This window comes from Megascapheus bottae, chromosome 15 (assembly GCF_031878675.1).
Source record: "Megascapheus bottae isolate mThoBot1 chromosome 15, mThoBot2.hap1, whole genome shotgun sequence".
Taxonomy (NCBI): domain Eukaryota; kingdom Metazoa; phylum Chordata; class Mammalia; order Rodentia; family Geomyidae; genus Megascapheus; species Megascapheus bottae.
Genome location: NC_143523.1, coordinates 42,510,611 through 42,525,141, shown reverse-complemented (window position 1 = coordinate 42,525,141; position 14,531 = coordinate 42,510,611). Strand labels below are relative to the sequence as shown.

The following is a 14,531-nucleotide window of genomic DNA, read 5'->3' as shown; positions in this document are numbered from 1 at the left end:
TTACATATTAGACTGATTTTTTTTTAAAAACTAAAATGGAATATAAATACTATTTAAATTAGTTATCTTATAATGCTTTAACTTTTCAAAACATGACTTTTAGATTAATGTTTTAAAACAGAAGGAAACAGCTGGACACTATGGCTCTAGCTTGTAATCTACCATTGTGGAGGTTTAGGCAAGGAGAATCATGAGTCCCAGACTAGCTATGAGGCACATAACAAGATGTCTCAAAAACAGCCAGGCAATGGTGGCTCACGCCTGAATGCTAAGTACTCAAGAGAGGACTGGAATTTTAAGATTGTCATTCACTTATGCCTGTGATCCTAGCTACTCTGGAAGCTAAGATCTGAGGGTCAGGGTGTGAGCAAGTCCAAGCAGAAAAAATTCTCTTCTCATTATGAGACACCTATTTCCAGTTAACCAGGAGGAGCTGGAAGTGAAAGTGTGGCACTGATCATGAGTGAAAAAAAGCACAAGGCTGGGGCAAGGAGTTTGGCCTAGTAGTAAAGTGCTTGCCTAGCATGCAGAAGACCTGGTTCGATTCCTCAGTAGCAGATACATAGAAAAAAGCCAGAAATAGTGCTGAGGCTCAAGTGGTAGAGCTCTCACCTTGAGAACAAGAACCCAAGGACAGTGCTCAGGCCCTGACCTCAAGCCCCAGAACTGGCAAAACAAACAAAAAAAACAAAGGAGAGTGTTAGGCCTCAAGACAAGTTCTAGTACTAGCGTGTGTGTGTGTGTGCACATGCACGCACACACACACACACACACACACACAAGCCAAAAAAAAAAACAAAGAAAACCCACACAAACTCAGTAACAGAAAACAAAACTATTTAAAAAAAAGAAAAAAAACAGCTAGGTGGCATGGCCTATAATCCTAACTATTCAGGAGACTGAGATCTGAAGATCAAAGTCCAAATCCAGCCCCAGCAATAAGACAATACAAAGCAGAGAAACAAAGGAGAGTGACACTTATCTCCAATTAATCACTAGAAAAAGGGAAATGGGGCTGTGGCTCAAGGGAAGGGCGGTAGGCCTGAACTGAAGAGCTCAGGGACAGTACTCAGGCCCAGAGGTAGGGCAGTAGCATTAAGCCCAGGCCAGAGTTCAAGTCCCATAACCCACAAAAAAGAAAAAGAGACTGGGAGTTTGGCCTAGTGATACAATGCTTTCCTAGCATGCATGAAGCCTTGGGTTCGATTCCTTGGTACCACATACACTGAAAAAAAGCTGGAAGTGGTGCTATGGCTAAAGTGGTAGTTCTGTAGCCTTGAGAAAGAAGCCAAAGACAGTTCTGAGGCTCCGAGTTTAAGCCCCAGGACTGGCAAAAATTTTAAAAAAAGATTAAAGGTGGGCCGGGAGTTTGGCCTAGTGGTTAAAAGTGCTTGCCTAGCATGCATGAAGACCCAGGTCCGATTCCTCGGTACCACATACATTGAAAAAAGCCAGAAATGGTACTGAGGCTCAAGCGGTAGAGCTCTAGCCCTGAGAAAGTCCAAGGACAGTGCTCAGGCCCTGAGCTCAAGCCCAGGACTGGCAAAAAAAAAAAAAAAAAAAAAAAGATTAAAGGTACAGGTGTGGCTCAAGTGGTAGAGTACCAACCTTGAGCAAGAAACTAAGAGAGTGTCCTGACCCTAGCACAAATATAAATACATAAATATGTAAGTAAAGCAAGTAAATGAATGGTAGCTCAGGCTTACCCTCAGGGAGGACCCTATCACAAAAATAACCAGCATAACAAAAAAGGCTAGAGGTGCCAGTAGGCACACCTATAATCCTAACTACTGAGGAGGTTGAGATCTGAGGATCAGTTTGAATGCAGCTCAGGCAGGAAAAATCAGTGAAACTCTTATTTCTAATTAAGGACCAAAAAAGGGAGGGAGAGGGAGACAGGAAGGGAAGGAGGGAGGGAAGAAGGGAGGAAGAGAGGAAGAGAGGAAGAGAGAGAGAGAGAGAGAGAGAGAGAGAGAGAGAGAGAGAGAGAGAGAGAGAGAGAGAGAGAGAGAGAAAGGGAGGGAGGGAGGGAGGGAGGGAGGGAGAGAGAGGGAGAGAGACAGTAACACACACACGCACGCACGCACACGACTGCTGGAAATGTGGTTCTGTAATGAAGATCCTTATGGAGAGTCCCTGAATTCAAACTGCAGTAGGGGAAGGAGAAGGGCACAGGGGAGGGGGAAAGGAGAAAGAGAAGGGAAGAGGGAAGCAACATACATGGTGTCACTCTAAAGACTAATATTCAGTACACTCACCCAACATTAAATTTTATCTGAGGCTATAGGAAGCCATATAACACTCAATAGAATCAGCTTTACTTCATTATTTCTATGAAGTCTAAAATGTTTTAAAGCAGCTAATTATTTAATAGCTTCAGATTTGGGACAGAGAAATTAAGTTAAAATTAAATTATGTAAGTAACCAAGATATAACTGGGCAAAAAAGAAAAACTTAGGCAATTCAGGTCTGGTATCTAACAACGAAGTACTAAAAATTTATTGTCTTATCACAAACAACTACTAAAAAAAGTTATATGGTAGTGGAATACAAACCTTTGCACTGTATAAATGATCAGCATCTGGTGGATCAAGAATGGCCATATTTTTTTCCAAAGATTCTACTTCTCTGTGCATTACATAGAAATTGCAGTAATTTCCCAGCTGAAATGGTCTTGACAAAGGAAAAGCATCCACCCATGTAAACTGAGCATCAAAAAAGTCACTAGGTATGTATAAATTCTGATAACGGCGCCTTAGCTCCATCATGTCACAACTAGGACTGAAAAACAGATAAAGTAATGAACAGTCTACCAAAGGATTTACAAACATTCACTTAATACTGAAGCTAAATATATAACTCAACATAAAAATCAGCAATGAAAATGGACAAATATTAACAAGCTATACATTTGCAGAAAGACATATGAAAATCATATGTGGTTAAATGCCAATCTCAGGAGGCTGAGATTCAAAGATCGTAAGCCTAAGAGACTCCATCTCCAAAAATAGCAAATCTGGTAATCAATCTGGCAAAAGGCAGAGAGCTATGTGTTAAAATCTTAAGCTGGAAAACACTGATGAATAGATAATTATATTGTCACTATTTTATTTCTTCAAAACACAGTACCAAGGATGGGAAAGCTTGGTCTGAGAGGTAGAGTGCAGGTTTAGCATGCACAAAGACTAGAGTTCGATTTCTCGGTACCACATACATATACATATAAAAAAGCCAGAAGTGGGCCAGGGAATTTGGCCTACTAGTGTTTGCTTAGCATGCACAAAGGCCCAGAGCTCATACCAGCAGTGGTGCTGTGGCTCAAGGGGTAGAGCTCTAGCCTTGAGCCCAAGGCCAGGAAGAGAGAGAAAGAGGGGGGGGAGGGGGGGAGGGAGGGAGGGAGGGAGGGAGGGAGGGAGGGAAGGAAAGAAGAAAGGAAGGAAGGAAGCAAGCAAGCAAGCAAGCAAGCAAGCAAGGCAGGGGTGGTGACTCACACCTGTAATCCTAGCTACTCGGGAGGCTAACATCTGAGAATTGCAGTTCAAAGCCAGCCTGGGCTCTAAAGTCTCATGGACTTCCTCAGCCTTAAGCTGAAAAGCTCAGGGATAGCACCCAGGCCCAGAGTTCAAGCCCCATGAAAAATAAATAAATAAACAAATAAAATACTGTACCAACCATAATAATCATATAAGAAAATTTGGGGGCCAGGAGCATGGCCTAGTGGTAGCATGCTCACCTAGCATGTACAAAGCCCTGGGTTTAATTCCCTGGAACCACATACACAAAAAAGCCAGAAGTGGAACTGTGGCACAAATGGCAGAGTGCTAGCCTTGAGCAAAAGTGTCCAAGGAAGCCCCAGGACTGCCCCACCCCCTGCCAAAAAAAAAAAAAAAAAAGAAAAGACTATGATTTCCACAACTAGAAATAAAAGTTTAAAGTATTTTTTTTTTTAATAAAAATAGGTCTGGGGATTGACCTAATGGGGCAAAGGGAACTATGAAGGTCTAACTTACAAAAAGCTACAAAGGTATTCAATTTCACATACTATGCACCAACTTTTCCCAGAACAGCATTTAATATTGGTAACGGAAGAGTTAAAGATTAGTTCCTCGGAGCAGAGCATGATGATAGACAACTATTCAATAGCCTCAAGGCTGCCTACAGGCATGAATCATCATCCCTAACTTCTGTTAAGCTGGGGTGGGGTGGGGGGGGGGTCTCATGAACATTTTGCCTAGACTGATCTTGAACCACAAACCTTACGATCTCTACCTCTAACGTACCTGGGATTACAGAAAAAAGCCACTATAATATCTAGTTTATAAAATGCACTGACCACTGTTTAAGTTTTTCTTATTATACTGGTGATATTTTCTGTCAATTTACTCATAGTTGCCTAGACAACCGACTACCATTATTAATTATTAATTTGTAATTGCCACATGCTGGTTACTAAGTGCTTTAATTATGAATGCAATCTTACAGTAATTCTCCAAGTTGATATGAAAATTTGCATATGGTCAGAACTTCTTGGTAACATGCTCAAAGGCTGAATGTTATATACATATACATACATTATATGTCTTTTTTGTTTGTTTGTTTATTTTTTTTGCCAGTTATGGGCTTGAGCTCAGGGCCTGAGCACTGTCCTTGGACTTTCTCAAGGTCAGAGCTCTACCACTTGAGCCTCAGCACCACTTCAGACTTTTTTCTATGTATGTGGTACCGAGGAATCGAACCCGGGTCTTCATGCATGCTAGGCAAGCACTTTAACCACTAGGCCAAACTCCCGGCCCCTATATGTCTGTTTTTATATTATAGTACACTGTCACAGGTAAGACAAATTGGTTCATTATTTTATTCTTTTGCCAGTCTTGGGGCTTGCTCAGGGCCTGAGCACTGTCCTTGGGCTTTTCCTTAAGGTTAGTGCTCTACTACTTGAGCCACAGCACCACTTCTGGTTTATGTATGTTTGTGGTACTAATAAATCCAACCCAGGTCTTCAGGCATGCTAGCCAAGCACTCTACCACTAGGCCAAACTCCCAGCTCATTATTTTATTAATGCTCACCACTATGGATTACTCATGAGCTTGACATTAATCATAATCAATAAATCTGAACCTTAAATGATCTTAACTTTCAAGAACAATGTTATTACAATAGAATTTAGTCTAGAAGCCTCCTTGTGGAATAACTAGCATGCTTTTCTTTCTGTGTCTGACCTGAGGCTTGAACTTGTTTTCGGGGTGTTATCCCTGAGATATTTTGCTCAAGACACACTCCACCACTTGAGCCACAGCTCCACTTCCAGCTTTTTGGTGGTTAATTGGAGATCAGAGTCTCATGGACTATCCTACTAAGACTGGCTTCAAACTGCAATCTTCAGATCTCAGTCTCCTGAGTACCTATAGCTAGGATTACAGACATGAGCCTTTAGTGCCCAACTAATAACTGGTATTATAGTGGTACATAGAAAAACAATGTTTTGGGGGCCAGGAGTTTGGCCTTGTGGTAGAGTGCTTGCCTCGCATGCACGAAGACCCGAGTTCAATTCCTCGAACATACATAAAAACAAAAAAAGCCAAAGAGGTACTGTGGCTCAAGTGGTAGAGCTCTAGCCTTGAGAAAGCCCAAGGACAGTGCTCAGGCCCTGAGCTCAAGGCCCAGGACTGAAAACAAAAAAAAGAAAGAAAAGAAAAACAATGTTTTGTTGAGAAAATAATTTCAAACTACATTTGTGCCCTTAAGCAAACATTCTAAATATTAGTAAATGAATTTTGAAGAAAAGTTAATACTACACTATGCACCAACTTACATTAAATTATGCAATAATCTAATAAATATTGGAAGAATAAGAACATACCAATCTAAAGAAAACTTGGAAAACTGAACTGTGTAACGTGGAACAACACGTCGAACTCGCCGAGGTGATCGCTCTCTTTCTCTTCGGGGAGATCTCTCCCGGGAACGTTTCCTCTGAGGTGATCTTTCTCTGGATCTACGTCTTTCTCTCTCCCTTTCACGACTTAAAGCAAATTATTTTTAAAATTAGTAATACTTTTGGTAGTATGGAAGTTACTTAATGAGATGCATTTACTAGGCAATGTAAACAAAATTCCACAGAAAATTCAAATCGTGGCAATATACGTTACATAATTTACCATCTTTACCATTTTTAAGTGTATAGTTCAGTGATACTAGTACTTCACATTTTTGTGCAGTCCTCTCCACCATCCTAGGGCATTTTTACAACATACCTTCGGTCATCTTTCCTGTTAGGTACTTGATCCCCTCTGTCATTCCTTCCTGAAAATCTAGAAGGTGGATCTAACCTTCGTGTTGGTTGGGGCTGTGAAACTATGCGAACAGGAGGCTGCAATAAACCAGCTTTAAAAGATACAGAAAAAAATTTAACTTGTTAAAAAAAAGTTCAACAGCATTAATTACATGGTTGAATTACACAGCCAGCCAAATAAATTGAAATTACTAAAACTGTTTAAAGTTAAGAAAATGTATTACTGAAGTTGACAATATACTACTTCACGAGTTTTCCCAATATTGAAAGCTTAAAAATGTATTTTAAAATCTTATGTTTCTTTTCTTTTTTTGCCAGTCTTTGGGCTTTCTCAAGGCTAGTGCTCTATCACTTGAGCCACTGCACAACTTCCAGCTTTCTTTTTTTCATATATGTGGTACTGAGGAATCGAACCCAGGTCTTTGTGCATGCTCGGCAAGCATTCTACCACTAAGCCAAACTCCCAGTCCCTTATGTTTATTTTCTACTTCTTAGGTTCAGTATAAATTTAAATATGGATAAATATGTAGTCCTTCATGATGCAAGATTTAAAATGCTCATTTCCAACATTTCATTATTTTGCAAGAGATGAAGATGTTTTCTTTCTTTCGTTTTTTTTTTTTTTTTTTTTTTTGGTGGGTGATGGGGCTTGAACTCTGGGCTTGGACACTGTCCCTGAGCTCTTCAGTTCAGGGCTACTGCCCTACCCCTGGGCCTGGGCCTGGGCCTGGGCCTTGACCCTGAGCTCTTCAGCTCAAGGTTACTGCACTACCCCTTGAACCACAGCCCCATTTTCTGTTTTATAGTCATTAATTGGAGGTAAGAGGCTCACAGACTTTAGTGCCTGGGCTGGCTTTGAACCATGATCCATAGAGCTCAGCTTCCTGAGTAGCTAGGATTATAGGCATGAGCCACTGCACCCAGCAGAAGATTTTTTTCTTTAAAATGATTAATCTCATTCAATTTAAAGTCACTGAGGTGAAGAGAATCACTATCACATAAAGTAAGAAACATGAAGATAAAGCATAAATATAATTCATTCTTCCTATTATATGATTCACTATTATTCTGATATTACTTTATGATGAAGATATTAATTTGCTGCATGCAGTATACTGTAGTTTTTTTTCTTGGAGGGAGGGTCATTAGGGTTTCATCTTGGGAGCTACCACTTGAGCCATGCATCTATTGGAGAGCCAGCTCTACATGGTTTGTTTGAATTACTGCTTGGCAATCTGTGGCGGTAAAAACTCCTTTAATTAAAAAAAAAAAGTCATGCTGCCTTAGAAAGATATAAGAAGTTGTCAATTTAATAACATGATGCACGGGAGTTTCTGTATTCAAATATAATGGAGAGCTGGGCAAGGATGACTCATGCTATAAGCCTAGCTACTCAGAAGCCTAAATAAGATCTGAGAATTGCCAACACAGGCAGACAAGTATGTAAGACTTTATCTCCAACTGACCAAAAATAAAAAAGCCAGAAGTATAGGTGTGGCTCAATTGGTAGAACATCAGCCTTGAGTGAAAAACTAAGAAAGAATGTTCTAGACCTGAGTTTGAGCCCTAGTACTACCAAACCCATGTACACAAACACACTCACTCTCTCTTGCTCTCTCTCTCTCTCTCTCTCTCTCTCTCTCTCTCTCTCTCTCTCTCTCGCACACACACACACACACACACACACACACACACACACACACACACACTTTAAGAATGGTGATACATAATCCCAGAACTGGGGAAGCTGAGGTATAAAGGTTATAACAATTTTTTGACAAAAGCAGAAAAAGGAATGAAGTCTGTAAACAATGTTATCTTTGGATTTCTGTATCAATGAAGTTGTTTTCATTACTGTAAGTAATTATGTGAAATACATTTTCCCTGAAATGTGCTAAGGACATTTAAGCTTCCTTTCAGAATTTCTTAAAGTTCTTGTCATTTTTTGTAATTAAAAGCATACATTTGTTACAACTTGTTTCATATACATGTTAGGCTGAAACAAAACAAAAAGACATACTTAATACAATACCTTTTTGCTGTGGTTGCTGTAAGAGAGGCTGTGGCTGAGTCTGTAATAGTGGTGTAATAGAGGCTGCTGAAATCTGGGCCTGTAGAAGTGACTGGGGCTGGGGTTGAGCCTGAACTCCAAATGTCGTCTGTGGTGCAATTGGCTGAAGTACAGCAGGAGGAGTCTTCAGTAAAGGCTGAGTTTGGGACTGATTCTTAAGGGGTTAAAAAAAAAATTAACAAAAGAAAATACCTTGTGAAGCAGAAGACTCAATTACAAGTTTTTATACTACCTAACATAACGTACCTGATTGGGTAGTGTTTGTATTCTTTGTGCATTCCACTTAAAAGGCATATTAGGATTATAAGTAGCTTCAACCAATACTCTGTCACCCACTTGGGGAGTTTTCCCTTTGACAGCACTGGAAAAAAAATAGAAATTCAAGTAAGTTTTCACACATTAAAAAAATGTATACGCAAGAGTATCTCAAAAATATTTATATGCACACGTGCACATGCACACACCCTGTGTGATTCCTCAAAGTTTATGCTATGTATGTGCCTCTCTATGCTTTCTCTAACAATCTAGGCTCTCATATCCTGTGAACTTCAACAAAATGATTAATGCTGAAACAAAAAACCTATCTCCTAGAAAAAGGTCATGCTGCATTTTTTCACATTTAGAATGAAAAATAAACTCAAAGCATATTTAGAATTCAAAAAAATATTTATATGCACAGAACTTTAAAATATATTATATATAAAATGAAAGTCTAGCAAGCTTTTTTTTTGGGGGGGGGGAGGGTCAGTCCTGGGGCTTGAACTCAGGGTCTGGGGTCGATCTCAGCTTTTTTACTCAAGGCTAGCACTCTACCACTTGAGCCATAGCGCCACTTATGGCTTTTCTGTTTATGTGGTATTGAGGAATCAAACCCAGGGCTTCATGCATGCTAGGCAAGCACTCTACCACTAACCCATATTCCTAATCCCAACAAGCTTTTTTTTTTTTTAAAAAAAAGTACATATTGGCTGAGGTTATGGATCAAGTGGTAGAGTGCCTGTCTATCAAGTGGAATGCCCAGATTTCAAACGGCACAACTGTTCACAACTCTCCTTCTCCCCACTACTCCACAAAACAGAGGCTTAAAAAATTTCAAAACTGAGCCTGGTACAGGTGGCTTATACATGCAACCTTAGCTACTCAGGAGGCTGAGAAATGGGGATAGGGTTGAAAGGCAGTCTAGGGAAGAAAGTCTGTGAGACTCAGTTCCAATTAAGCACCACCAAAAAAGTAAGAAGTGAAGTTGTGGCTCAAGTAGTAGGGTGCTAGCACTAGGACCTGAGTTCAAGCACCAGGACTGATGCAATACAAATAGACGAAAATAAAAACACATCAAAATTGATGCTTTACCTTCTATAATCCTAGAGTAAGATTTGCTTTGACTAAGATTTGAAAAATAGCAAGTCCAGCCAGGTGCAGTGACTCATGTTTGTAATCCTAGTTACTCAGGAGGCCGAGATCTGAGGATCTAGGTTCAAAGCCATCCCGGGCACTAAAGACTGTGAGATTCCTATCTCCAACTAACCACTAGAAAACCAGAAGTGTTGCTGTGACTCAGGGGGTAGGGCAATGGCCTTGGGCTGAAGAGCTCAGGGACATTGCCCAGGCCCATCACTAAGAGGAAAAAAAAAGTAGCAAGTCCAACTAAAGAAAAATCCTTAACAGTATTATTAGCTTCTATTTCCTAAATACAATGAATGATCCTAAGGAACATTAATAGAAATACACATAAGGGATCTTCATGCTTCTTGCTACAGACTAAGCTGGTAAGTACGACTGTGAATGTTAGTCTATCAATCTTTTGTTCCTAATACTATGCAATTAAGAAGTTAACAAAGTGAGTGGGAGGGGTGGGGGAGAGAAATGGGATAAAAACATGAGAAGGGATATCAATGTGTGAGAAGTAGTGATGAATTTAACTATAACCCCTCTATACATTATCTCAACAATTAAAAAAAACTGTTTAAAAAAAAGTGTAGAATTAAAAAAAAATAACAATCATGCACACCCAAAATAAAGAAGTTATAGTGGGGATGGGAATTTGGCCTAGGGGTAGAGTGCTTGCCTAGCATGCATGAAGACCTGGGTTTGAGTCCTTGGTACCACATATATAGAAAAAGTCCGAAGTGATTCTATGGCTCAAATGGTAGAGCTCTAGCCTTGAGAAACCCCAAGGCCAGTGTTCAAGCCCTGAGTTAATCCAGGACTGGCAAAAAAAAAAAAAAAAAATACAAAAGAACTTAAAAAAAAATGAAGATGTTAACAAATCTAACACAAGGTTAGATTTTTTTTTTTTTTTTTTTTTTTTTTTTTTGCCAGTCCTGGGCTTGAGCTCAGGGCTTGAGCACTGTCCTTGGACTTTCTCAAGGCTAGAGCTCTACCACTTGAGCCTCAGCACCACTTCTGGCTTTTTGCTATGTATGTGGGGTACCGAGGAATCGAACCCGGGTCTTCATGCATGCTAGGCAAGCGCTTTAACCACTAGGCCAAACTCCCGGCCCCAGAAGGTTAGATTTTTAAAAGCCTATTATAACTAGTTCAACCCCAATCTAAGTCTTGCTTAGAATATAAACAGAAATATCACTAAAATCTGACACAAACATATAAGGAATTCACTATCATCAGTTATTTAATAAACACGGGCAGAGATACAAATATAAAACCAACTAAATGATTAAAAAAATAAAAACAAAAAGAATTACAAGCTAGCACTGGTGGCTATTCAGGTGGCCAAGATCTGAAGATCATGAGTTGAAACCAGCACAGGCAGTAAAGTCTATGAGACTTTTTTTTTGGCCGGGGGTGGGGGTTGGTGCGAGTCATAGGGCTTGAACTTAGGGCCTGAGCACTGTCCTTGGGCTTTCTCAAGGATAGAGCTCTACCGATTGAGCCATAGCACCACTTCCGATTTTCTTGTATATGTGGTACCAAAGCATTGAACCCAAGGCTTTGTGCATGCTAGGCAAGCACTCTTACCACCAGGCCATGCTCCTAGCTCCAAATTCATGGCAATTTTTCTTTTTTTTTTTTTCCTGTCAATTGTGAGACTTGAACTCAGTGCCTGGGCATTGTCTTTGAGCTTTCTTGTTCAAGGTTAGCACTCTACCACTTTGGGCCACAGGTCCACTTCCAGTTTTCTGGTGGTTTATTGAAGTTAAAGAGTTTCAGGGACTTTCCTGCCTAGGTTAGTTTCAAACTGTGACCCTCAAATCCCAGCCTCTAGGATTATAGCCACCAAAGCACAGCTGTTTTTATAAGACTTGAGGACATGGCCAGGAATTTGGCCTAATGGCAGAGTGCTTGCCTACCATGCACGAACACCTGGGTTGGATTCCTTGGTACCACATACACAGAAAAAGCCAGAAGTGGTGTTAAGGCTCAAGTGGTAGAGCTCTAGCCTTGAGAATGACCAAGGACAGACAATGCTCAGGCTTTGAGTTTAAGTCCCAGGACTGGCCAAAAAAAAAAAAGACTGAGCACAAAACACCAGGGGCAGAACCAACAGTTCAAGCCCCAAGATGGACACATAAATTATAGCTAAATTACTATCTTCACTACAATTAAATGCTCTATACAAAAAAACATGAATGTGTCAGGAGAATGATGAAAGGGATAACAGTATTAAAGATGCATTTTACTCATAAACTGATATGTAAAACTGAACTCCTCTGTAAAGATAATAAACAAATTTAAACACAAAAAACACTACCAATATCAAATAAAGTTTACCTAAGCTGAAAGAATACATCTTCATCCACAAATCCAAATGTATCATGTAGCTTTGTAACCACTCCTGTGAAAACTCGCTGCTTCTGAGGTTGGGTTTGTTGCTGACTGGACCGTGGTGTTGGATATGATACGGTTATCTGTGCTGCAGGCTGAGGAGTAGACAGGCTAAGGCTTGTAGGCAATGCAACCGCCGGCTAGGAAACAAAACCAATTGTACTATTAACATACTAATATAAAAATCTCTAAAAATGAAATGACTATTTAAACCCTAAATCTTAATATTTGTTTATATGAAGTTATAAAATATACATTTGCATTTACTATAATCAAATCTGAAAAACTAAATTATTTTCAATCTACTTCATCAATAAGAAGTGTTTTCACAAGCCATACCAAGAAAAAAAAAATCAAAGTAAGTTTCAAAAACATTTTAGTTCTTAAGTAGAAAGTCAAAAATCCAAGCTGGGTACAGTGGCCCAGGCCTGTAATCCTAGCTACTCAGGAGGCTGATATCTGAGGATAACGGTTCAAAGCCAGACCAGGCACTAAAGTTCATGAGGCTCTTATCTCCTATTAACCACCAGAAACAGCCCAGGCACTAAAGTCTATAAGGTTCTTAACTACAATTAACCACCAGAAAACCAGAAGTGGCGGTAATCTTGACATGAAGAGCTCAGAGACGAGGCCCAGGCCAAGGGGTAGGTCGGTAGCTTTGAGCTGAAAAGCTCACGGACAGTGCCCAGGACCAGGGTTCAGATCCCACAACCAACAAAAAAAAGAAAGAAAAAAGAAAGTCAAATAATCGGGAGCCAGGAGTTTGTCCTAGTGATAGGGTGCTTGCCTAGCCTGCACAAAGACCTGGGTTTGATTCCTCAGTACCACATACACAGAAAAGGCCAGATGTGGTGCTGTGGCTCTAGTGTTTTTTGAGAAAGCCCCAAAAAACAGAGCACAGGCATCCTGCTGGTTCAGGCAAAAACCTCAAGAAACAGAAAGGGGGAAAAAAAAAAGAGAAGGGCTCAGTGGTAGAGTGCTTGCCTAGCATGCATGAAGCCCTGGGTTCAATTCCTCAGTACCATATACATAGAGAAGGCTGGAGGTAGTGCTATGGTTCAAGTAGTACATAGCTACCCTTAAGCACAGACACGATCAAGGACAGAGCCCAGGCCCTGAGTACAAGCCCCAGGACTAGGAAAAAAAAAGAAAGAAAGAAAAGAAAGCTAGGGGTATGGCTTAAGTGGTAGAGTACCTGGCTAGCAAGCATTATGCCCAGTTCAAAACTCTAGTACAACACACATATAAAAAATAAAAAAAAATATAAAACTTATATCCAATAAGAAAATATGAAGCCAGGATGCATAACTCAAATAGTAGGGCATTTGCCTAGAGAGAGGTCTAGAGCTCATACCCTACTACTAAAAAGAAAATAATAAGGAAGAAAAAAGTATAAAAGTAGCACAAAGCACTAAGTACAAATCCAAATACTATAGAAAACAAAAAGTTATAAAGATTTCATACTATATAATAGCTTGACAGGTGAGCAAAACTCACAAACTACAGTAACATATTCTTATATTTACTTAGCAATACAAATGCCACAGACATTTGAATGAAGAAAGAAATAATTAAAACCCCAGGAAACTAACCTGTGTTAAAATGGTCTGCTGAGGTTGCTGTAACTGAAAAAAATAAAAGTTAAAAAGAATTAGAATTACTTCACAAGCGTCTTTTTTTTTTTTTTTTTTTGGTCAACTGATGGACTCTGGGCTCTTCAGCTCAACGCTACCACCCTATCCCTTGAAACACAGCGACACATCTGATTTTCTAGTGGTTAACTGGAGCCCCTCACTGAAGGGCTGGAAGTTAGGTCTACCGGTTTAGTGCTTACCTAGGATGCACAAAGACTTGGGTTTGATTCCTCAGTACACATGCGGAAAAAAAAAGCCAGAAGTGGTGCTGTGGCTTAAGTGGTAGAGATCAAGCCTTGAGAAAGCCGAAGGACAGTATTCAGGACATGAGTTCAAGCTCCAGGGGGGGAAAAAAGTCGCACAGACTTTAGTTCCTGGACAGGCTTTGAACCTTGATCCTCAGATGTCAGCCTCTTGGGTAGCATGAGCCACGCCTCCCACCTACACAGATGTCTTTTTTAAAATAGAATACCTGGCCGGTAGTTTGGCCTAGTGATAGAGTGCTTGCCTGGCATGCACAAAGACCCAGGTTCAATTCCTTGGTACCACATACATAGAAAAAAAGCCAGAAGTGGTGCTGAGGCTCAAGTGGTAGAGCTCTATCCTTGAGAAAGCCCACAGACAGTACTCAGGCCCTGAGTCCAAGCCCCAAATGGCAAATAAAATAAAATACCTTTAGGGACTGGGAATGTGGCCCACATTCTGTTTATCACATAAACAGAAAAAGCTAAAGTGGCACTGTGGCTCTAA

General features: G+C 40.2%; 1 protein-coding gene across 2 annotated transcripts in view; it reads right to left on the bottom strand.

Annotated features, from left to right (window-relative positions):
- Positions 1-14,531, bottom strand: part of Ccar1 (cell division cycle and apoptosis regulator 1) — a 44,517-nt gene that overhangs the window by 21,515 nt on the left and 8,471 nt on the right. For both annotated transcript variants that reach the window (XM_090346435.1, XM_090346436.1), the window contains exons 5-11: positions 13,740-13,772; positions 12,094-12,287; positions 8,611-8,725; positions 8,326-8,518; positions 6,256-6,385; positions 5,862-6,023; positions 2,556-2,781 (exon numbers count right to left, since the gene is read on the bottom strand). In XM_090346435.1, coding sequence (XP_090202561.1) covers positions 2,556-2,781; positions 5,862-6,023; positions 6,256-6,385; positions 8,326-8,518; positions 8,611-8,725; positions 12,094-12,287; positions 13,740-13,772 — 1,053 coding nt within the window. The remainder of the gene's footprint in view (positions 1-2,555; positions 2,782-5,861; positions 6,024-6,255; positions 6,386-8,325; positions 8,519-8,610; positions 8,726-12,093; positions 12,288-13,739; positions 13,773-14,531) is intronic.